We start from the raw sequence: 23,983 nt of genomic DNA, 5'->3' as shown, positions 1-23,983 counted from the left end.
CGGCGGGTTTCGTTCGTCTCCGACCCCTGGATGCTGAACCCGGGGCCCACGTTGGACACACGATAATTGAAGTCTCAGTGGAAAGTTGAAGCTTTATTCTTCATATTTTCCCTCCTTCTTTCTATCTATAAGTACTTCATTATTCTTCAAGTCCCATCACGAGGAGAGCCGCAGCCCGGTTCCCCAGTCCCACTTCGTTATCTGAGTTCAGGGAGCCATTGACCCTCCTCTTGTATTCTACAGGAAGAGACGGGGACTCCTGCACCACTTAACACGGCTCTCGTTGTCTCATTATAACACGTGCTCTCGTAACCGGAGGATTAACGGCGTCCTGTAGAACCCACCGCCCCTCCTGATGGTCCAAACCTCCCGTTAGCCCGACCGTGGCGAGGCCGTTGCTATGCCCGACGGGCCCCCGGCGACCGGCCCCAATGCGTCAACACCTGCGCCCCAGAGCCTGCGTCGTTTGCGTGGCCAGGGACACCGATGAGAAACGGTGAGACCTTCCCAGCGGGAACGCCTCCTCATTGGCCGCGTACAAAGCGTGTTCCTGGAGGCCCCCCCCCCCCCCGGGGCGATGCAGCCCAATTTCAGGAGGACTCTGGGCCCCCGGGGGGCCTTAGGGGGTCCTGGACACAGGGGCCGAGCACACAGACTGCACACGGGCCCGCGATGGGGGGGGGGGGGGGGGGGGGGGGATGATGATGGGCGATGATGTTGTGTGCTTTAGTTTCTCTTCTTTGGTATTATTCCGGTCAGCGGGTTAGCCCCTCGGCGGTGGAGATGGATAATCCTTTGTAAACGGAGCAAACAAACAAGGAACGCTGCGAGTGATTGGGCAGAACTGCCCCTCGGAGAAGATGTTTGTTGACTCCGGAGGAATCAATGTGTGTGTTGCCTATTCGATCAAACCTTTTAGTACATCTCTTTCTCGTTTCTCTTTTTTCTGGGCGTCCAAAAAGGCTACATAGTGTCCTTGTGTTGAAACACGACCACATCCAAATGAATATGGAGTCAATATTTAAATATATAAGAATTAATGAAAGTAAAAGCATATGTCATGAAAGAAGAGATATACACTGCTAACCAAAGGCCATGCTCATAGGACAAGACGGAGGAAGCCAATTTGCAAAAGGACTAGACATTGAAAGAGCACCATGACCTTTTCATATCGCAGAACAAGTTTCTTGTTCGAGACAAAACTTGAGTCAGGGTAAGGAATCTAAGCTTTTACAAAGCAGCAGTCTGGTTAACACGTGGGTTTTGTCTTCGACGGCGTTATTAAGCTCTGGTGACGGATGTGAGGGAGAATAAAAGAACACACTTAAATTGGAAATGTCAAGGTAAGCCTTCAGAGTGCTGTCCTAGTTTAAAATGGGTATCCTGAGAGAGAGAGAGAGAGAGAGAGAGAGAGAGAGAGAGAGAGAGAGAGAGAGAGAGAGAGAGAGAGAGCTCCTTGACTAGGAACAAAAACATAACTTTTCTGACATTAATGAAACAAATGTAATTCATTCATAAGTGGGAAGGGGGGGTTCATAAATCCATAATGTGATGATGATTATGATGACGATGATGATCTAAAGTGATTCTTATGTATCCGGGGTGATGTCTCACCTTAAGGGACCCAGCCACAAACTCAGTGAATGGGCATTTTCTAAGGGAGGGGGAGAAGGAAAGCAGGCAGCAGCAGCTAGTAGCCACATCACAGACTGTTGGTCTGTGCTTTCAAAGTAGGCTGAGAGAAGGTCATGGAATTCCAGGAAAATAAAAGTAAAAATCCGAAACGAAACAGAAACGGGTAAACCTCTGTCTTCTCTGGCTGCTAAATCTACCTGAAATTCGTATTGCCTCGTCGAAATCAGGCTTGGAAGTCCCGCCTTCTCTCATGTCAATCATTTAAAGCAGACGTAAAGAGGAGATTATCTGGGAACGAGGTTACGGAGAAGCAAAAAGTATAAAGTGGTGAATTTATCCACCCAATCAGCTCCAATTGCTTGCATGGTAGAGGCCATACATAGAATATAATATAATTAAAATAGAGTATGACTTAAATCACTACTAACGAGATACATTTAATAATTTAAAATATTTACCACACATGTGGTTATTCTGGATGTAGATGTAAGTTGGTGTGGGTCCCATTGGCGAGTTGTAAAGAGAGAGGGCAGAAAAGAGTGGAAGAGGGCGAGATGCCTAAATCAAACTAAAATAAAGGCGCGTTCACGGTCCTGGTGATAACGAGACGGGTCGTCAATGAAGATGCCCACGCTCAGGGCCGACGGACTGCGGGGGAAAGTGAGGCAGTCGTGGGGGGGGCCAAGGCAGAGGGGGGGGGGCCCATGGCAATTAAAAAAAAACAACGTTTGAATTATCCACCAGCCCACAGTGTTAGGAGTCGCACACGGCCACGTCCACCCCCCACCCCCACCAGGATTTGGTGCAACGGCCCTGCCCACGCTTACGCGTGTTCCCAACAGCGACCGTTCATGTGCACTGCGTTCGGAATCTAAAAGTTCTTCACATCAGGTTTTTTTTAAATCCGATAAAAAACAGTCACTAAACAGAACTTGGAAGGATCAGTTTCTAGTTCGAACGCCTTTATTTCCTTGTAGCCTATCACCTACTATCCTCTTGCTTTTATTTATGAGAGCACATTGTAGTGCCAGTGTACAGAAGGCTACACTGCCCTTATCTAGAGCTGGTTTACCAGTAGGGGAGAGCTGGGTCGATTGAAACACCTTTCAGTTTAACGTCTTTTTCAAAGATGACGTTACGTAGGCCTCTACAAATAATTTCATCATGTGATCAACAACTCACATGTGTATTCTCTTAGTTACAAGTGTAATTTAATGTTATGTTTGATGATCGCGCTGTTTTTTAACTTTGAACGTAAGTTAACATCTGTTTCAAACGCCCCGCCTAGTCAGGACGTTTGAAACACATATGCGGGACGAATGAAACAGCATATTTTAAAAATAATCTATTGACCTTACTCATACCGGACAACATACTAGTGTACTCGTCATTGCTAAAATTTCACAAGATTTCTCGTAATATAAATAGGTAAAAAAATATTTTGGTCCTGTGCATAATTGTCAAGATGCTAAAAAACCTCACCTTTCTTATTTTATACCAGTTGGCTACATTTTGATTGAATTTACTTATCTCCCTGTCCTAAGTCATTTTTAGGGAGTTGAACGTCCTGTTACTTATTTTAAACAACCGGTGACGTGTGAAACAAGGGTTTCAATCGTCCCGACAGCGACTACTGGCACTTAAACCTTTTTTTAACTTCAAAACTCTGACATTGCACACTTTAGGACAGGTTTAAATACTAATTCATCCGTTGTATTGTCATATTATTATGCCATGAAACAAAAAACACAACTGTTTATTACAAAAAACTACCGCACAGAAGATTTTACTTTCCGCACTCAAAAACAGGTTCGCGGTAGTGTTGGCTCGTTCGTTCGCGAACCGGTTCGAATGAACGAGTCTTTAGGACGAACGAACCGAACCGTTCGTCTCGTTCACCACTCGATTCACTGGAAACTTGACTGAACGAACGAACGAGTTTCCGGTAGCACTAACTCCACTGAGTCTGACTGACTCAGCTGAGAACCGTGCAATGGGGTCCATTCCATGATGCGATTCACCACTGCCGGAAACTAGGCTGAATCGCGAACGACTCCTCCACCGAGTTTCCGGTGAATTTATTCACAGGAAACTCGACTGAACTGGGAGGAGTCGTTCGCGAATCGTTTGTCCATTCAGCCTGGTTTCCGGTAGCGGTGAATCGCATCATGGAATGGACCCCATTGCACGGTTCTCAGCTGAGTCAGTCAGACTCAGTGGAGTTAGTGCTACCGGAAACTCGACTGAACGAACGAACGAACGAACGAACGAACGAACGAACGAACGAACGAACGAACGAACGATTCGCGAACGACTCCTCTTGGCGAACTGAATCACGCGAACTGGGTCACGGAAACTAATCATTAAATCCACCACTAGTTCGCGGGGATAACATTTGAACGGTATGACGTCATTACACAAAATGGGTTGGTCAGTCTTTGCGTGCTGAACGTAGCGACGACATTTGACGTGACAGACGAAATCGCTGTGTTTCAATCGTCCCGTGTTTCAATCGACCCGGCTCACACCTACACAACGTGAGCAAAGTCGATGCCAGCAGACGGTTACAACGTCAATCAATAGTAAAGTACGTGATATGATGGTTGATTCTTTTATATTGGGTAAAACTTTCATGTTCCGCTATGTTCATGCGCATCACGAGTAAACCATCCGTCACCAACTGGGCAAATCTATTATCAAAATCTCGCCCGAGTTGCCGAACGGAAGTAGAATCACAAGAGCGGCATGAGGTGTCGTTCACGAGAACACTCCGATCGTATCCAGCTGCAGCCCCGGAGAACAACCCCCTGGTGTGACAGAACACCCAGGCGGGACGGAAGTACTGTGGCTGGACGGAAGCTACCTCCAATTATTATTTTAAAGACAAGTAAACTTATTTATCGCTTGCATTAACAGAGCAAAGAAATAAAAAAATATTTCGACATGTTAGTGACAATTTTTAAAGCTTAAAAATGTTTTTCTAACGTTATTTCGACAAATACCTCAGGATTTTTTCTTTGCGTTATTCAATTTATTAGACCAAAAAATTAAAAAAATCGACTTTGCCCTGTAGAGTCACGAGCACTAAACTCATAGCAGAAACTCTCAAGGTATATTTCACTCTCTAACAGCATAAAAAAAAAAATCACACTCAAATGATAGCTCTAAAATTTGAGTTACAGCACCTATAAATATGATTCAGGTGAAGATAAAAAGGTATGAGCATTATTTCACACCCATTTCATCAGATTGATCATATTTTTCTGCCTTTATCCGTATTGAGGTTTTGATCATTGTCATTATTATTACAATTAACAATAGGTATGGTAACTTTAATATTATTCTGTTTGGGTTCATATTAGGTTGTTCTTAATAATCATTTACCCTTATTTTTTGGATAAATTTAAGATTCTTTTAACCTTAGCCTAGACGGTAAAGTCTATGTTTATTCCATTTCATGTTCTAACGTTGCATTCGCATTATTATCCCAATGTTCACTTTTATATGATTCCATTTGCAGGAAGTAGTGAGGATCTGCCGCCATCTACTGGTTCTTTAAGGTCATATCTTTTTTGTATGGGATATTCCTCCATGATGGCTAAATCAGTCTCAAGCTCTCAAGGCCTCATCTCAGCCTTCAACGTCTTAACGTCTGTGCTACGTGATAGTGTGTAGTGGGGATCAAATGAATAACCCGAATGTGTTCCATGCCAACAAACCAACTGCAGTGCAACAATTAAACAGTGTTTACATATTTGTTCATACTTATTTTTTTTTAAATTGTATTTATTCCTAATGCGCATTTATATGGCTATTGCCAATGTAAACGATTTTCAACTTCCTTGGTATGCATTATCTATTGTTTATCCATGGTTTCAACTTCATTCAGTCCATCGTGCTCTCAAATACACAATTTCAACGTATTGCAACCAGGTCCATGATTGCAACTCTCCTTGACGTCAGCGTGAAGGCTACATAACGAGGTTGACGAACGCTTCGATCAACCAATCGCACGCCTTGGTGTCGAAACGCCCACCCTCCCAGGATAAAGTAACGCCCACTAACAGTCTGCAGGCACCCACCGCCTTGTCGCGCATTGCATGCTGGGAGGCAACGAGCAGCACATTCTCTCAATCATGGCGTCCCGTGTCCTAGTACAGTGTGTGCGCACATTAGCCCGCTCCTCGGCGAGGGTTTCTGGGGTAACCTTGCGTTAAGGGCCGTCGCCGCACCGGTCTCGGCGAGCCACCGGTCCTTCTCGGTCATCTCGAACGCGGAGCGGAGCCGGGTGCTGGAGCAGAGCCGGGTGAGTTCGGAGAGGAGGACTCGGCCTAGCGGTAGAGGTTGGCTAATATGACCTACCTGCGCCTTTCACCTCCGACCAGTAGCTTAGCTGACAGCATCACCCTTATGTATGTTAGGATAACTTGCATATTATCTTTGTTTGGTGTTCGAAAGGACAACTTTGATCTGTGAGTTTATTTCAGTCGGAGTCAAACACAACGAAGGACTTTAGGTCGGCTAAGGATTTTAAGCTAGCTAACGTTACTTGATTGACATTAGCTTGTTGGTCAAACTCTTGTTGGTATCGTACTGATTAATGGATCCATACTATTAAACATCCCACAACGTGCAACTATAATAATATTCACCACGATGGATTCTAAGTATGACTGGCGGACCATAGTGCGCCTTTTGACGTCTCCTTCATAACTTAAATGCTTATGGTAATCCTAAGTTCTGCTGGGTATTGGTGTAAATGTTTCCCTCCGTGTGGGAACATGGTTTGATTCATTGCAATGACATTCGTTCGGCTTTAAACTAGGCGGTGGAGTCTGTTTCAGCCTTGATTAAACGCTTCCTGTTATGCTGCGCCATCAAGGCTAGCAGGACAATGTATCCTCCGCTATGCATGTGCCATAAGGGTCACCCTCCTCCTCCCCCTTCAGGTCTCTATCGTGAGCGTTTGGTGCCGACAGTATGGAGACCTGCCCCCGCTCACCCTGGAGACGATTAGGGACAGGGTTATGTACGTGCTAAAGCTGTACGACAAGGTCAACCCCGAGAAGGTAAAGAGTACAATATATTATAATAATATATAATTTTTTTTAATACTTTTTTCCCTTTCTACACGGTAGTGTTATCTTAACTTGATAACAATAAGATAGTAATCAGCTGAAGTACATCGCGCTTGCATTTTGTTCAAAGCAACACCCCGGCCCTAAACGTGTTGCTGTTCTGGTCCACAGCTCCAGACCACCTCCCACTTTATGAAAGACCTCGGCCTGGACAGCTTGGACCAGGTAGAAATCATCATGGCCATGGAGGATGAATTCGGTGAGAAACAGGCCTGTCACTCTTTGTTTTAAACATTAGTATAGCATGCATCGGAAAAAATGGTCTGTCAGAGACTATCAGTTTGTTAATGGTGTTGGACAACACGCTTCAACTCGGATACATGTACATCTCACATTAAGTCAGGCTTTTAGTGCTGGGTTGTCCCAAACATGCTTGTGACATTTGGTCATGGGTGTTCTGACACTGCAGAGTGCAGCCTGTTTTTATCTTGTCTCACCAGATAGTTGGATTTATCTTACCGTTTTTCCTTGGCAGGTTTTGAGATCCCAGACGCAGATGGAGAGAAGCTGATGTCGCCCGCTGACGTTGTACAGTACATTGCCGACAAGAAAGATGTTTATGAATAGTTTGTCACATACTTCAGGCAAGTATCTCTGTGCTCCATTCACCTACATTCCAAAACATTTAAGGTGAAGTGTGTAGTATTTAGTGGCATCTAGCAACCAACTGATCACCTCCAAGTGAGACGAGTTCTACCCAAACGTTAGTGTATGATGGCATTGAAAGGCCAAGTGTCAAGAGATGAGCCTTGTCATACTAATTCAGTTAATTTACTCTAAAACTAGGTCAATCTGTGCTTTGTAAAAACATGGGCTCGCCATATAACAGGATAAATTGTTCTTACGAGTTCATACTGTAATTTGAAACACATTTCTGCCACAATTCTAAACGGCACCTTTTAACAGGTGTAGTTTACAGTTGATTTGCAATGCATCAGCTATAACATGAATCGTCTTGGGAAATCGTGTTTGAAAGCATCGAGCCCTTACCTTTTCCTTCTTTCCAGATGGCGGTTGATCCTCCTTAACTCGACCTTCCAGGAAGTTCGGAAGAAGAAGTCGGGAGAGTCTGTCCACTTGCGTTCCCTACCTATTTCCCCTACTGTATTTAAATAAACATGTCTATGCCTTGGAAGCCTGAGGAATTAAAACAATGTTCACATCATCTTTGTTCTGTATTTGTCTGACCAATAAAGACAGGATATCTAGTTGTGAAACTTATGTTTCTGGTTAATGTTATAAATGGCACCTTCGTTTGTTAACAGCATAACAAGAATTTGGGTAAACCCCAGTTCATGAGTAAAGCTGATGTCATTTTTCAATGACGCCAAGAATCCTCCTGACCCATGATGCCTAGTACTGCAGGGTTTAAGTCAATGAGGTCTGGTATCCTAAACAGCACAATTTGGTGGGACAGTTACAAAATGGCGTCCGCAATAACTTAGCTGTTCTACGTACTCCGTCCCCGTCAGTTGCAGGACCCCCTGTAACCAAAACCTGTGTAAATTCAGGCAGGTTTTTTGAAAAGAAAGTTGACAATCGAGGCCCCATAAAAAAACCGTAATGCAGACATCGATTCCCATAAATGCTGAAGTGAAACTCACGTGGATGGGTGGAGAAGAAACAGGAAAGGAGACGGTGGCCACTCAACAGTTAGTCCTTTATTGAGGGTTGTACCCAAGTTATACAGCTTTGTATGCTGACCACTGGGGGCCAGGAGATTACCAACACTCATCAGTATACAGAGTACAGCCAACAGAAGACCTAATACCGACTACTCTACAACCTAGTACGGATTTCTCAAGAGCACTAAAATCCAGAAAGAAAAAAATAATTAACAAACCAAGCAACAAAATAAGGAAAATTAAAAAGGATAAAATGAAACAGCATCAGAGGAGACATTCATAATTAGAGCACAATGGAGTTGTTTTTCTATACCTTGTAATATCAGGCGACGTATGGTTTGTATCTTTTGTCAATTGTTTATACACATACAAAGAAAGATTGTCCTTCGAAAAGTGCAGTTTCCCTCCCCAAAGTTTAAGATAAATTCCTTTTTTAAAAGATGACCAGAGGAAGACTTTTTAAAAAAAATTTGCACCCTCCCCATTTATTTTCCGTTTGTAAGCGAGAGGCGAGCAACTTCTCCCCGATTATAGACATTGTACGCTTTGTAAATCGTCTCAATACATACGTGTGTATATATATATATATATATATATATAGTTTAAACAGTCTCCCAAAGCAATGTGCATAACTGGTTTACAGGTGATCAGAATACACACTGGATTGCGGAATCTCTATCGCTTGCATATATATATATATATATATATATGTATATATATATATATATATATATATATAATGTAGATATATATAAAATAAAACAATGTAGTCATGAAAATGTGCAATTTCACACATCAGTCAGTTATTGAGGAGACAAGTCTGGGAGGGGGGGGAGGCGGGAGGGTGGGACTTTGCAAATCGTAACCTTTTCGCCGTTACTGCTACAACTGGCCTGATGGTTGCTAGGTTACATGGATTTGACGTCCCCCGCCCCAACCCCTCAATGTTATTACCATTATTAATGTCAATATGAATTTTTCTCAAACAATGGCACGACAGGATTCAGTTTTAAGGTAATTATTCAACTGTACGTTGGTATAAAATAGGATTTTTTTCAAGCACACACTAAAAACCCAGGGCGGACATGGAAGCCTGGGATTTTATTTTTTTGTAACACTCCACTGCATAGTCTCTCTGAGCATAACCCCCCCACCCCCCCCCCAAGTCTTTGTGCTGGTTATACTAAAGCTTTAAGGGTTTGTGTGTGTTCATGTGTAACTGCAAAATGACGAGAGAGAAGGACAGGCAAGACTCACAGTTTATCATTTTTGTTAAGTCAAATAAAACGTTTTTTTTTTTTTTCTTTCTTTATAAGACGGTGTGCGCCTGCACAAAGCTTACTGAAATATGTGTCAGATCTGCTCTGAGGATAAAGGAAATAGGAGAATTTCAACATTAGAACAAGTAGTATTGTCGCCCCCCCCCAGGGGCGGCTAGGCAGCCCAGAGGGATTGTACATTGCTTGTGGCGTTTCGTCACACCCCCCCCCCCCCCCCCCCCCCCCCCCCCCCCGATTTATCTGAAAAACTGGTTTTCCTCACATTTTCCTTTTGCCAAGGACTTTTTGTCTTCAAGCATTTAAACGTTATCCAGCATCTTCAGCGCACAGACACACAAACAAAAGTATTTACATCCAAACAAGAACCAACCATTAAAATCAATCCCTTTCTTTAACTTCTTGCTAGTTCTCTTTACTACACCCCCCCCCATTGGATTTGGCATGACAGAGTTCAAGCTCTCTCCATCTAACACACACACACACCCACACACACACGGTTGTATGCAGCACCAGCGGTAGACTAGGCCTGGAGACCATCCGTATGGAACCACAGTTGGATCGCTACAGCGACACAAAACAATACACGATATAAAGATGGCCGACATGACGGCAGCAACTGCAACAGGGAGCATTAAAGACATGATGGTTCTTGTTCTGGGGGGGGGGGGGGGGGCTTTGTTCCTTCCCGACTAATTGCCAAGGCTAATAAATAAATGAAGGGGCCAACACCAGCTCAGTGATTGGGGCGATCCCCGCTCATCAAACTAGGGGCCAGCTGCAGCCCAGGCTTCACGGTAATCACTGTTAACACTTGACTGATCTAGAGAACACTACGCAGTTAATTCAAGAGTCTCCAAACACTAGCATTACACACCAAAATGTTGTCCCTCTTAAGAAGATGGGGACGAGCGACATAGTTCGGATAAAACAATTTTGAGAAACCAACCATTTGAAAAGCAATTAGAAACCACGGGTACTGTTTGGGTCATTTCAACGAGAATGATGATTGGATGCCGGGGAAAGGGGGAGGCGACCGGCTCAGAGGAGGGGCCCGGTTATAAAGGCTGGCTCCTGAAGCTTAAGGGGCCCCACCCTCTTCCATTGTCAGCCATTAGAAACACAAACACAAAGTCCTGGAGAACTGCCAACGAGCCTACCGACACGTAGCGAAGACGCAGGCAGTCACACAAACGCGTTACCCTGTCAGAAAAATCACTCTCAAGTACAGCTTCTTCTAACTAGTTGTAAATAGCATAAGTCCCACCCCCAACATGTTCACACACAGCTTTCCGTTAGCCATCTCCTGTAATCCACTACAAGTGCAAAATCCCAAGGATTCTTCGTTTAACTCGCAATAATGAATGATGAAAATAGTTGGGGAGTTCTGCCTCGTAAATCTGTCCAACAAACACGCACAAAACAAAAAACAAAAACACAAGCAATATATACGAATATAGAGATTTGTTCAGCAACAAGATCTGGAATTAAAGGTAAACGTATCTTTTGCTTTTCAGTTTTGATTGATTAAGTTCTATATATATATATATATTTGGTAAAGAGCGGTTGAATACTGGCACACACCACGGTCAAGTCTGGCTAATACTCAAGAGGGCCCGTCGCATGACTGCATATGCCTTGGAAGGTTTCTTAAATAGAATATTCACGGTTCAAACTGAAATACACAAAAACAACGCAAGCTACTCAGAACTACTACGGGAAGGAGGGGAGGGATTTCAAATCTACAAAACAGCTTGAAAATACACTCGCAAAATCAAATGATCGCAAAATTAAGGTCCATGGCTTAGCCTAATGTTGATTTCTCAGTCCCCACCCCAGAATATTGTGCATCTTTGTCCACTAAACAATCACTGTTCTAGGTAAAGTCTGTGTTGTATGACTTGTATCACTCGTGTTGGATTTCTTGTCCCCCTCCCTGCCACACAGACAGGCACAAACACACAATCACACAATCGAGTACAGAGCAGCAACCCCATACACTTACTCTAGCACAGTATGTAGTTGAGAGACGAGATCAGTCAGCTCAATAGTTTAAGATGCTGCCCCTCCACAACCCCTCTTAAGGAGAAAAAAAATGTGTACAACAATACAATCATATTCTATTTGTAAACAGGTAAAAGCCACTTGACTTATTGTTGCATCTTCGGACACAATTAGAATCAAGGCAATGAAATGTGGACGACTTTTGCACCGTTAAAAATATATAGAGCAAGACTAAATAATTTTGTTTGGTTTCCTTTTTTTTTTCTGTGTTTTCTTCTTTTTTCATAGCTTTTTTTTTTCTTTTTTTGTCAACCTTTGCTTTCCTCAAACACATTACTTTGTGACAGTGAGAGCGATTCACAAGAAGGTCATTAATGGTTCGCATTGTATACTTAGACATTTTTAAAAACACTTGTGAAACGTGGAAAGAGAAAAGACAACGAAAAAGAGAAGAAAGGAAAGTGCCTCTCTCTCTGGGCTTTGCGAGAGGCGTTACAGTATGCATAGATACAGGTTTTGCCTCTTCTCTTGGTTTTTTTTTTTCTCTGAATTTACGAACAAACCACCCACTTGATAGTGAGCCAGTGACTCGGTCACATGCACACGCTGACAGAAAACAAACAGGCCACACAGATTCCTCTGGTTGGGTCGGCGAGTGGCGGGGGCGCGGGGGGGGCAGGAAAATAAAGCATGGAAGCAAGAGAAGGCATGAGCGAGAGCTAGGGCAGGCGAGAGAGCGAGCAGCGGGCCGGGGCCGGCCACTCCTCAGGGAGCGGGACAAGGAAGGAGGGACAAGGAAGGAGACGCTCTGAGGGGAGGGGGGGACAAGGAAGGAGACGCTCAGAGGGGAGGGGGGGAGACATGGAAGGAGCTGCTCCGAGGGGAGGGGGGGGACATGGAAGGAGACGCTCAGAGGGGAGGGGACATGGAAGGAGACGCTCAGAGGGGAGGGGGGGGGGGGGGGGACATGGAAGGGGGGGAGGTGAAAGGAGCGTGTTGCGGACAGCAGGATGGCGAGCATCTGCAGCTTTAAAGCAGTTATTTGGCAGAGAAGAAAAAAAAAACACGACAAAACTTACAGACCTATACGTAGTTTTCAGTGCTAGAAGTTGGATTTTCCTTTCCTACAAGGAGTAGTAGTTTATTCTTATTATTATTATTAAACTACACAGGGGACAGGGGAACTGGCTTGATTTCCTGAGAACCATCACTGGTTATTTAGCAGACAAAAAAAAAGAGGAATAGTTCAAAAAACCAACGCCATGGCCAAAAACACTGATCCGAATTCCCAGAGTTTACAAAGCATCGTCTTCATCCTCAATAACAGTTTTAAATTCGTTTTTTTCTGTCTATTTTTTGGTAATTTTATTTTTTTTGTAGAACGTTTTTCGTATTTTTTTTCTTTTTTTTGTATTTTTTGCTTATTTTATTCCATTTTTCTCTTTTAAAATGAAGGAAGAATGAACACACCTTCTGCCTCCGAAGTCTTGTAAACAAGAGGTTGCAGTGTGGCACCTCCAAAACAACATTGAAAGCCTATTCTGAAAGTGCTGTTCCCCTCCTTGCCCACTAGAGGGGGCACCAGGGGGGCTTGCTAGAAAGTCCTCACTCACATCCAACAGGATGCTCAGGGCTTGCTAGGAAGGCCCCACCCACGTACAATAGGATAGGCGGGGCTTGCTAGGAAGGCCCCACCCACGTACAATAGGATAGGCGGGGCTTGCTAGGAAGGCCCCGCCCCCATACAATAGGCTAGGCAGGGCTTGCTATTCCCAGCGCGGCTACAGTCCTGTGCACTGCAGAGCTCAACGTTCTTTAGTTTTAAAACACAAAATTGGTGCAATACTTTTTAATGTCACTTTTTAATATCAGATAACCCTCCTACGTCAGCTTTTTTTTTTTTAAACTTCGTTTTCACCTATCGGTTGATCATCACGACAACGCAGTAAGGTAGGCGTGCCAAGGCAGAGGAGAGCGAACACACGCGTGTGGCCACGCACACGCACACGTACATGGTCACGCACCCGCGCACACACACGTATACACACACGGTAAGGACCTCAATGAGTAAACAGCTACACTGGAAAAACTGGCTGCTCCCTCTATATTGCAGATTATATATACTGAGAGAAAAATAACACATTCAGTGCAAAGTTAAAAAAAAAAAAGAAAAAAAAAAAGCTCATACTCCAACATTGTCAGCAAACGAATGCAAAAAAAAAAAGAAAAAAAAAGAATGAAACGTTGAAATAAAATAATTGGAATTCCAATAAACATGAGTGAAACAAAAATAACATAATAATGCGATCGATTTAAGCTTTTTTTTCAGTATGAAAGAGCACTCACTACCTGGAAGCGAATATCCATCCGTTCACATTATAGAATTGGCCTGCATGATTCAAGTATTCTGACTGATATGTTTTTGGGCTAAAACAAAGTGGACATATGTGCAGAGAGAGAGAAAAGGTAACTTTGTTTTCCACAGGGGAGGCCCTGTTGGTTTGTATTATCTTGTTAGTGAGAGTCCAACTAGTGCCATTGTTTTTTAACTACCTTTTTTTTTTTTTTTAAGATTTTCAAAAAAAGAAATAATTCTACGCGTGATTACTTAGGATTTCTTTACTGACCCCGAGCCAACGCCTGTGTGATTGACAGGCAGCTCACATGGAGTCCCCGCCCCCTGCCAGGTGATCCACCGGGAGGAAGGAGCTGATTGGTGAAGGGCTGCTTATCCTCCCGCCCTCGTTGCCACTCGGAGCGCCCCATAGGCTAGTGGAATAGTTGGGCCCGCCCCAGAGGGTGGAGCTGTGGAGGTCACTGCCATTCCATTGGTTGGGCTCCAGAGAGCGGCTGGGGAAGGGGTGGGACTGATCCATTCTGCTCTGAGGCGAGCCGATGGTCTGCCAGCCCGAGGAGGGGGCGGCCAGAGACTGCCCTTGTGCAAAGAAACGACTGATTTCCTCCTCACTGCCGAAGTCGGCCAGAATCGTAGTGTTCCCCAGAACACACCTAGAGAGAGGAAGCAGAGTGAGTGAGACGCGGTTCAGAAAACGCATGTCCAAATAGAGACCGTACCATTATCCACCCAGGGATAAGGGGGGTGTTCTGCGGGACAAGGCTGCATGGTTCAGCCCAGCCAAGTAATCTAAAGGTTACAACCGAGTACGGTAGACTGCAAGAAGTATTGTGCATTAAAGCCGCGTCACAAATATTTGAGCCAATTTCTTTACTGATGGACAACGTGCAACAGGAATTATTATCACGCCCCAACTTAAATGTTTTAACTAGAGCTGTCAAGCGATTAAAATATTTAATCGTGATTAATCGCATTAATGTCATAGTTAACGATTAATCGCAAATTATTTTTCTATGCTAAATATCCCTTGATTTCTTTGTCCCATAATTCTTCTCATTTTAATGCTCTTATCAACATGGTGAAGTGCATCGGCTTGCCTTGTGCAAATGATTTTTTATTGATAACAACATTGGCATATACTGATCAAAACGGGACGATACAAAAAAAGAGCCTATAGTGCAATTAAACGACTGCTTTGAACAAATGTCACTTGAACATAGCAGTCAGGCTACTGCTTCTTTGTTTTCAGCCAAAAATAAATAAATAAATAAATTGTGTTTTTTTTTTTAAATAAAAGAATTGCGTTAATCGCGCGATAATTTTTTTAACGCCGTTAAAATTGGTTTGCGTTCACGCCGTTAATAACGCGTTTAACTGACAGCTCTAGTTTTAACTATAGTAAAGATGGACTTGACATAGCCCAACACGGCCCAGCGCCCAAAGTCTAACGCGTTGGAGCCTTTATGCTCCGGCCACCGACACAGAAGGAAGGGGCTCTGTGCCCCGAGAGCACCACGGTGATGAGCGTTGCTTCAGGCTGCTAAGCTAAGGCGGTGGCGGTGAACGGTGAGTGTCCCTACATGTGCAGGCTCTTCTGCGCCTTGGCGGCCTCGTCCATGGAGCTGTAGCAGACCACGGCGTTGCCGTGGGGCAGGTTGAGGTGGAATGTGATCAGGGGGCCGTGTTGCATGCACAGGGTCCGCAGGGTGGAACCGTCGATCTAAAGAACACACACAGGGGTTAACCAAAGCAAAGGCAACGGGGCTGAGAGGGCTGAGAGCGCCGTGAGGCGCGGTCAGAGGCTGAGACCTCAGTGTCCACCCACCTGAGGAGTGAGATTCTTGAGGACAAGCCATTGAGTTCTTCCTGAGCTGCTGCCGCCGCCGCCGCCGCCGCCAGCGTCACCCCAGCTGGAACCTGGAGCCACCGGGTGAAGACACAAGTTAACCCTCTGCCTGGTGGCCCTGGGTGCATCCATATAGGACCCCTATCAAAACCTTGTCCTGCTCCCTTTAGCCCTGGGTGCATCCATATAGGACACTGAACCAACCCCTAGTCCAGGTTAATCCATATGGACACTGAACCAACCCTTTAGCCCTAGGTTCCTCCATATAGGACACTAAACCAACCCCTTGTCCTGCTCCCTTTAGCCCTAGGTTCCTCTATACAGGACACTAAACCAACCCCTTGTCCTGCTCCCTTTAGCCCTAGGTTCCTCTATATAGGACACTGAACCACCCCCTTGTCCTGCCCCCTTTAGGCCTAGGTTCCTCTATATAGGACACTAAACCAACCCCTTGTCCTGCCCCCTTTAGCCCTAGGTTCCTCTATATAGGACACTGAACCACCCCCTTGTCCTGCTCCCTTTAGCCCTAGGTTCCTCTATATAGGACACTAAACCAACCCCTTGTCCTGCTCCCTTTAGCCCTAGGTTCCTCTATATAGGCCGTGGTCTGTCAGTGGACGCGGCGGTCTTACCGGGGGTGAACCTGGACTCGTTGGCGCCCCAGCCCCCGAGCCTCAGGGACGAGCTGTCCCAGGCCGAGGAGCCGGAGCCGGGCTTCTGCCCCGTGAGGCCGGGCGGGGGCCGGGAGGGCGGCGCCACCGACAGACCCTTGGAGGGCAGAGGGACCTTCCACAGCTCGTGGGCCAGGGAAGAGTTGGACACAGAGCCCCCGCCGCCGCCGCCTGGGGACCACTTGGACTCGCCTGGTCTGGCTGCAGGGGGGGGGGGAACGCACGGCACTGAGCGGAGTCTCAACCTAGCCCTCTCTGGTGTGTACCAGGAAGGGGTCGACCTGGCAGCTCTGAGTGCTTACAAAACGTGGTTCTTTGAACATCCTTTTGGTACCGACGGCCATGTATTGTTGTTTCTCTTTCTTCTAAACGAATGTACCTATCGTCAGTCGCTTAAGATAAAACCGTCTGCCAAATGCCCCCGAGTAAATGTACGGCGCCAACAGAGAATATATTGTAATGTTCTTTTACCTCGAAGATCTGTGCAATCCATTTTGGGATAATTTAGTCAAAATGTGTTGTAGAATACCCTGGATTTACAGTTATACAATTTTTTAACTAAGAACTACAACTCTTACAAGCTCCCCAAATACGGCTGCCTATCGGCTACGGAAACTACCCACAATGCACTCTGCCGTACACCACCAAAGCGTGCTCAGGGAGGGAGCCCGGTCCTACCTGAAGTGCTTTGTGCTGTACTGGTGAGGGAACCGATATGGCTGGAGGCACGAATGGAGGACCAGGCACTGTTAGAAGGCATCGTGGTGTTCAGTGATGAGGATGGCCCTAGACGACAAAGAGACACTCTGGTTAGACAGGCTCACCCAGTACCACCGAGGCTCACCCAGTACCACCGAGGCTCACCCAGTACCACCGAGGCTCACCCAGTACCACCGAGGCTCACCCAGTACCACCGAGGCTCACCGAGACTCACCCAGTACCACCGAGACTCACCCAGTACCACCGAGACTCACCCAGTACCACCGAGACTCACCCAGTACCACCGAGACTCACCCAGTACCACCGAGACTCACCCAGTACCACCGAGACTCACCCAGTACCACCGAGACTCACCCAGTACCACCGAGGCTCACCCAGTACCACCGAGGCTCACCCAGTACCACCGAGGCTCACCCAGTACCACCGAGACTCACCCAGTACCACCGAGACTCACCCAGTACCACCGAGACTCACCCAGTACCACTGTGTTGAGGGGATGAACGTGTGTTTGTGGCAGGGCCTACCGTTGTTCCTGTCCCTGAGGTGGTCTGTGTCACGGACGGTGTTGATGGAGAGGTTGTTGATGACACTACCGGGGGTCACGTAGGGGTCGGTCTCAGGGTCGATGTTGGGGTAACCTTTCCAGGGCTCCCCGGGCCGGAACTCTGGACGAACACACACGCACAGACGGGTGAGTTCATCGTTGCTTGAGGAAGAGGACATTTTGTCTGCTTGGTTTTCGTAAAATAGTCTTTTATTTGTGCATGCGTCATAAAAAACGATGTTGCCACAGAACTAACTTTAGCTCCGTCTGTTAATTTGTGTTTATTTGGAAAAGAACGGTCCAAATGTCGAAAGTGGGTAAAGCCCGGTAACCACCAGAAAGGAACGTCCTTTCTATTGAAGTCCCAAGAGCACAACTAAAGCGCGTGACATTAATGATCCATTGAGGCATCACACCCATCCTAATTGAATAAGCTAATCCCCTGTTTACCATTATTAAAGTCCTAGTTTTTGATTCTTGTGGACTGGGTTGGCTGTCTATCCTACATCCATGCTGACTCACCTGGGGGCCAGGTGACCGTGTTTCCGTGGGGAGGGGGAGAATTGGCACGGGGTGGCCAGCCGTCGCCCACCGAGCCCATTGATTGGCCGGGAGGAGTCAGTGGGGAGGGGCCAGAAGACAGGAAATCGTAGAAGGATGATTCATCCAGACGCAGCCCAGACGACATAGCACCTGTGGTTGAGGAGATAAAGATACACACCGAGTTTAGCAGGGATATCTTACACACAACCGTGTACCGAACCCTTGTGTTGGTCAACAGGACAAGTATCTGGTGGGAGTGGCTTAAAGTGGAGGCTGAAGAAAAATAGCCTCAAACACGCAATTATTATCATTTCTTGTTTCCATCTATATCAGAAAATGTCTACTAATGAAAACTGAAAGCCATGGTTGATTCCCGTGGACGGTCTGATATCCTCCCAGCTATAAAGTCATTATGTTTACAGCATTATGGAGTTAGTAGGCCGAGGTCGAGTCTTGGCTCAGCCTCAGGAACAACACCGTTATCAAGTTTAGACACACAACATAATCAACCTGATTACTTTGTGTATCTGGTCAATGTTTACACCCCAAGTTAGTCCCATAAAACAGTATCTTTATCGAGAGTCACGGCGGCCATGGTGACCCGTAGCGACGTCCAGCTCTCTGAATCAGACTAATCTTAACCTCAACCGTAAATAAACACTTAATATGGCAATGAGATTTACAAGTTCATATCCTGCCCTCAAACGTGTCAAAACGTATTGCGAATAAAAAGACTTTGCGAGGTTGCGTACCAGGTTTGCTGTTCTGCTCCAGAGGGTCGGTGGCCCACAGTTTCTTCATCCTAGACTGGGGGGGCTCCTTGTAGCCCCCTCCTCCAGTGCCACCAATGTCCAGGGATACATTCAGGTTGGGGTTCAAGGCTGCAGGGGGGGGGGAGGACATAAAGACAACGGTTGAGAACCCCTGCTCTCCGACGCGTTGGGCTAGTCCCCGTTCCCAGTCGTCCGTGCGTCTCACCTAAAGGGAAGTTGCTTAAGGAGCCCAGGGCGACCGAGTCCTTCTGCAGCTCCGGGGCGTTGTGGGTCAGGTAGTTGTCCAGGTAGGGCTTGTGGGCCGCGGCCTGTTTGAGCAGGACAGGGTCCAGGTGGCGGGGGGGCTGCATCATCTGGGATGAACCAATCGGACGAGTCTGAGGGAGGGCGGCGGCAGCAACAACAACAACAACAGTCAGGGTCACATTCAAATGTTCCATGAAACATTGACCAGCGGAAGATCGAATTCAACAACTAAAAACAGTCCCGGAGCCGTGATGCTGAAATGGAGCCGGGCTGAAGGGACATGAAGGCTCTGTTCCGCGCAGACATTCGATGCCGACGGCGGCGGGAGAGGATGCATACCTGTACCTGTTCAGCATGCCGTCCCATGGACATATTCCTCTGGCTCTGAGCTTTCTGCTGCTGCTGCTGCTGCTGCTGCTGCTGTTGTTGCTGTTGTTGTTGCTGCTGCTGCTGTTGCTGCTGTTGTTGCTGTTGTTGCTGCAGGAGGAAGCGCTGTGCAGGGAAAGGGTAGAATGAGGGGTCATCGCTCCACCTATCACTGAGTCACCAGTTTTCCTTTGGCACGATGAAGGGGGACCCATTGTTTGAAAGACAGACGCTCAACTGTAGTTTCAATAGACTCCTTTATAGCGGCCACAGGGCTTTGGGGGCCAGTCGCGAAGGAGAACGTTGTGCCTGAGCTATCTTGATGACGACGATGACGCCGCGGAGACGTATCTCGAGGGCAAACACTCGAGGTGTTCTTTCCACCACTGATCAATGATCGTTCAGAAAGGATGAGCCTCCGCTCGACGTCCGTTCGTCGTCCTACGTCGTCGATTGTGCCACCGTTTAAAATCGCACAGCACGGCTATATGAGCGCAGTCGCCACGGGGTCCTTTACCTGCAACTGGCCGATCTGGTTGAGCTGGGAGAGCTGGTTGAGCTGGGACAGCTGGTTGAGCACGGCCATCTGCTGGGGTCCGAGCAGGGGGTTCAGGGCTCCGTTCCCCCCTGGGTACTTCAACAGGGAGGGTGGAACCTGGGGAGGATCAGACAAATCACACTTTAAAGCAGGATTTAGGATTTCATTCACGTTGAGGGGCTTTTGCCGACGCATTTATCAGACAGCGACTCACAACCATTCAGTCACCCGTTCACACGCCGACGGCAGAGTCGACCGCGCAGGGCGACAGCCGGCTCGTCGGGAGCGGTCAGGGCGAGGCGTCTCGCTCAGGGACGCCTCGGCACTCGGCGAGGAGGAGCCGGGGATCGAACCGGCAACCTTCCGGTTTCCAGCCGACCCGCTCTGCCTCCCTTCCGTTTCCCCCTCACCTCTTCCTCGTTCCATACCTGTGGGGGGCGGTGTGTGTGTGTGGGCGGAGGGAGGGCGGGGGAGTGTCACCTGAGAGGGGAGGATGGGTGGAGGCACTTGGTTACGGAGGTTGGTTTGGGGGGGGAGCTGGGGCCCGCGACCCTGGGCTAGGTTGCTGCCGCCTAGCATGGGGTTAACATTCTGGGGAGGGAAGAGGAGCAGGGGTCAGGATCCACGAGACACACACACACACACACACAGAGACACACACTGTGGGCCCAAGGGGCCCGCGTGCCCACAGCCCATACAGGAGGGTCAGGCTCACCGTCGCTATGGCAACACTTTGATGGAGATGACATCAGATAGAAGCATTGATGAGAACTTTGAGAGAGCTTTATATTGTTGATAGGCAGGCATTTATGAGATATCTGTGGATAAAGGTGTGTGTATCTGTGTGGCTAAAGTGGTGTGTGTGTATCTGTGTGGCTAAAGTGGTGTGTGTGTGTGGCTAAAGTGGTGTGTGTGTGTGTGTGTGTGTGTGTGTGTGTGGCTAAAGTGGTGTGTGTGTGTGTGTGGCTAAAGTGGTGTGTGTGTGGCTAAAGTGGTGTGTGTGTGGCTAAAGTGGTGTGTGTGTGGCTAAAGTGGTGTGTGTGTGGCTAAAGTGGTGTGTGTGTGTGTGTGTGTGTGTGTGTGTGTGTGTGTGTGTGTGTGTGTGTGTGTGTGTGTGTGTGTGTGTGTGTGTGTGTGTGTGTGTGTGTGTGTGTGTGTGTGTGTGTGTGTGTGTGTGTGTGTGTGTGTGTGTGTGTGTGTGTGCATGCGTGTGCATGCGTGTGCATGCGTGTGTAAACTTTGTCTGAACTTTACAGGGAACGGTTCACTCACTCGCGCACTAAGGAAAGGAGAAACGGATAATAACAGACTAGTAACCCCAGGGTGGATAACACACATCCACCCCCAGTTTATCCCGACATACGACCCCAGGCTTTGGTTTACCAGCAAGCTGCGGCTACATATCTTTGGGCAGCAAATGAGTCGGAAAGTCTGTGTTACAATAACAAACAGCCCGATAACATCTGGACTCCCTTCCCCCATAACGATCAATGTCACAACATTTGTTTTTGCAACTATTTGTTAAGTTTATTCGTCTAATAAATTAATCTTTATGAAAGAGGTTTTGCAACATTCCCATTCGAGGTTCATACTGCAAAGTTACAAAAATAAACCTCACAGGGCAATACTAAGTTCCCGGCTCCTTCTCTACACTACACATGCATGCATGCCCAGAAAGGTGAAAGCCGATTGGCTGTGCACAGCTTTTCGCTGCGATTGGAGGAGAACATCTCACGGGCGGAGTTATGATAGACGGAGGGGGGGAAATGACAGCTGCAGAGGCGGAAGAGAAGACACAGATGGCCAGGTGCACAGGGGGACGGCATCCAGCAGAGCCAAATCGAAATCATGAAGAATAGGAAACGTAGGTGAAGAAAGAATAAAAGAGAGTGAAAGAAAAAAAATGTGGTTGATGAGAGAGAAAAGGGGAAGTCAGTCTTTAGCACAGTGGAGAGGGTAAGATGAAAAGCAGAAGATGGTTGCCAAGACAACACGTTAGCACCAAACTAAAGGCGAGTCAACATGGCCCAGAATAGCATAAAAGATTAAAGGCTATCGATGATGACAGCACAGACACTTGTGCATGCGTGTCTGGGTCATCTTTATGTCGATATGCAACGTTCTAAGCCGTAGCCACATGGCAGTAATGCCACTTGATAAATATAAACCCCTTTCCTTCCGTGGCAAATAGGTCAAGTGCAGTATAAGGGCCTACCACTGTGGGGCAGCACAGGCCTGAGAATACAAAATCGGCAGAACATGGCGTCATAGCCAACAGGAGCCAGCTAGGCCATTCCAAGCCCTTGTGACGCGTCAGCAAACAACTGTGAAGCTAGCCCGACGACATCGCGATGCCAGTGTGAAAACCGATAGTCAGCTCCCCTACTCCGTCACTCACTATTCTAAAGCGGTCTCAAACGAGGCGAGGCGCCTCAGCCTGGAGCATCGGGCTCTGGGCAGCCAACCCGATGAACATTCCACCAAGCACGAGGTGCACGTGTCCTCCAAGAGGTTTTATTCAAGTGTTTTGGTGGCGCTATGAACCCCCTCACTGCAGCCTAGGGCTGGGATAAACGATAATACTTTTTAAACGATTGATCTAGCGATTATTTTTTCCGACGCATCGATTAATCCAACGATTCCATTATTCAGTCCGATTCGATTATCTCCCCATTAATTGACTAATAGCAATTTATACATGTTGATTTACATATCTGAATGAAAAAAACATGAATTCCTTAGACATGTTTATTGGTGCTAGAATGGAAAGCCATCTCCATTTTGCAAAGACGACATATCACGGAATCGTTTCCCTTTACATTAAAGAATTCCCATACTTTAGAGGAACGAGTGCGTGGCGCCATCTTTGTTTTGTTTGTTTTGTTGTTTTTTTTCACATTTTTCGCGTCAACGTAATTTATGCGTCGACGACGTCGTCGCGTTGTCCCGGCCCTCACTGCAGCCCACAGCGCACCGCCCCCCCCCTCCCCGGGACCTACCTTGTCGTAGTACGGGCCCCGGTCGATGGGGGGGTCCTTGTGGAGCTGGTGGCGCGGGCCGTGGCCCTTGCCCATCATGCCGTTGTAGTCGCCCATGGGGCCCGTGTCCATGCGCTTGTCCTGCCCCATGCCCCCGCCGCCCGGCTTCATGGAGTCGTCAGGAGAGTCTCTCTGGAGAGGGGGAGGGAGACACGACACAGCCACAAACATCAGGGTCAGATCACGCCGTAAACCGACTCACCCGTGCCTCGTGGATCTGTGACATGTCCTTTATGATAGCACGTGCACAGCACGTATTGTTCAGCTTGTCGTGCAGAGCAAGCAGAGCTTGCTCTGCACGACAAGCTGAACAATACGTTCATTTAACAAACGATATTGAATAAAGCAATCAAAGCTTTGTATACGTTATGTACAAATATTCTGCGTTTTAGTCCGACAAACTACAAAACGATGATTTCTACAGTATAATATCCGTTTTATTATACGTCAAATAATATCAGGAATGGCCGAACAACAGAAGTTTAGAGAGGAGTCTAAAAATAGTCCCTTTCCTCTCAATTGGTGAGTCGATTTCGATGGAAGCGAAGGGGGTCGATTTATAAATAGCCCTGGGCGACTCACGGGAAAGTTCATGTTGTTGAACTGGTTGGTGAAGGGCTTCATCCACGGCTCGTCCTGCTTGCTCACCGACTTGTGCATCTG

At 47.0% G+C, this 23,983-nt stretch overlaps 2 protein-coding genes across 2 annotated transcripts in view; one reads left to right on the top strand and one right to left on the bottom strand.

Annotated features, from left to right (window-relative positions):
• The first annotated feature begins 5,756 nt into the window (after nucleotides 1-5,756).
• LOC132452985 (acyl carrier protein, mitochondrial-like) lies at nucleotides 5,757-7,938 on the top strand. The gene is given in 6 exon segments (XM_060045841.1): nucleotides 5,757-5,835; nucleotides 5,838-5,941; nucleotides 6,585-6,704; nucleotides 6,885-6,972; nucleotides 7,249-7,357; nucleotides 7,781-7,938. Coding segments are annotated over 5 exon segments (468 nt in total). The 5' UTR covers nucleotides 5,757-5,771; the 3' UTR covers nucleotides 7,341-7,357; nucleotides 7,781-7,938.
• A 476-nt stretch (nucleotides 7,939-8,414) lies between these two features.
• Nucleotides 8,415-23,983, bottom strand: part of LOC132473903 (trinucleotide repeat-containing gene 6A protein-like) — a 41,714-nt gene continuing 26,145 nt past the window's right edge. Inside the window, exons 12-25 of the mRNA XM_060074214.1 lie at nucleotides 23,903-23,980; nucleotides 23,282-23,452; nucleotides 20,763-20,873; nucleotides 20,262-20,399; nucleotides 19,724-19,870; nucleotides 19,338-19,509; nucleotides 19,112-19,240; nucleotides 18,339-18,509; nucleotides 17,797-17,937; nucleotides 17,231-17,338; nucleotides 16,514-16,753; nucleotides 15,861-15,952; nucleotides 15,616-15,755; nucleotides 8,415-14,688 (exon numbers count right to left, since the gene is read on the bottom strand). Coding sequence (XP_059930197.1) covers nucleotides 14,340-14,688; nucleotides 15,616-15,755; nucleotides 15,861-15,952; nucleotides 16,514-16,753; nucleotides 17,231-17,338; nucleotides 17,797-17,937; nucleotides 18,339-18,509; nucleotides 19,112-19,240; nucleotides 19,338-19,509; nucleotides 19,724-19,870; nucleotides 20,262-20,399; nucleotides 20,763-20,873; nucleotides 23,282-23,452; nucleotides 23,903-23,980 — 2,187 coding nt within the window. The 3' untranslated portion in view covers nucleotides 8,415-14,339. The remainder of the gene's footprint in view (nucleotides 14,689-15,615; nucleotides 15,756-15,860; nucleotides 15,953-16,513; nucleotides 16,754-17,230; nucleotides 17,339-17,796; nucleotides 17,938-18,338; nucleotides 18,510-19,111; nucleotides 19,241-19,337; nucleotides 19,510-19,723; nucleotides 19,871-20,261; nucleotides 20,400-20,762; nucleotides 20,874-23,281; nucleotides 23,453-23,902; nucleotides 23,981-23,983) is intronic.

Source organism: Gadus macrocephalus, chromosome 2, assembly GCF_031168955.1.
Source record: "Gadus macrocephalus chromosome 2, ASM3116895v1".
Lineage (NCBI taxonomy): Eukaryota > Metazoa > Chordata > Actinopteri > Gadiformes > Gadidae > Gadus > Gadus macrocephalus.
Note: the sequence above shows the minus strand (reverse complement) of the source record. Positions and strands in the feature narration are given on the sequence as shown.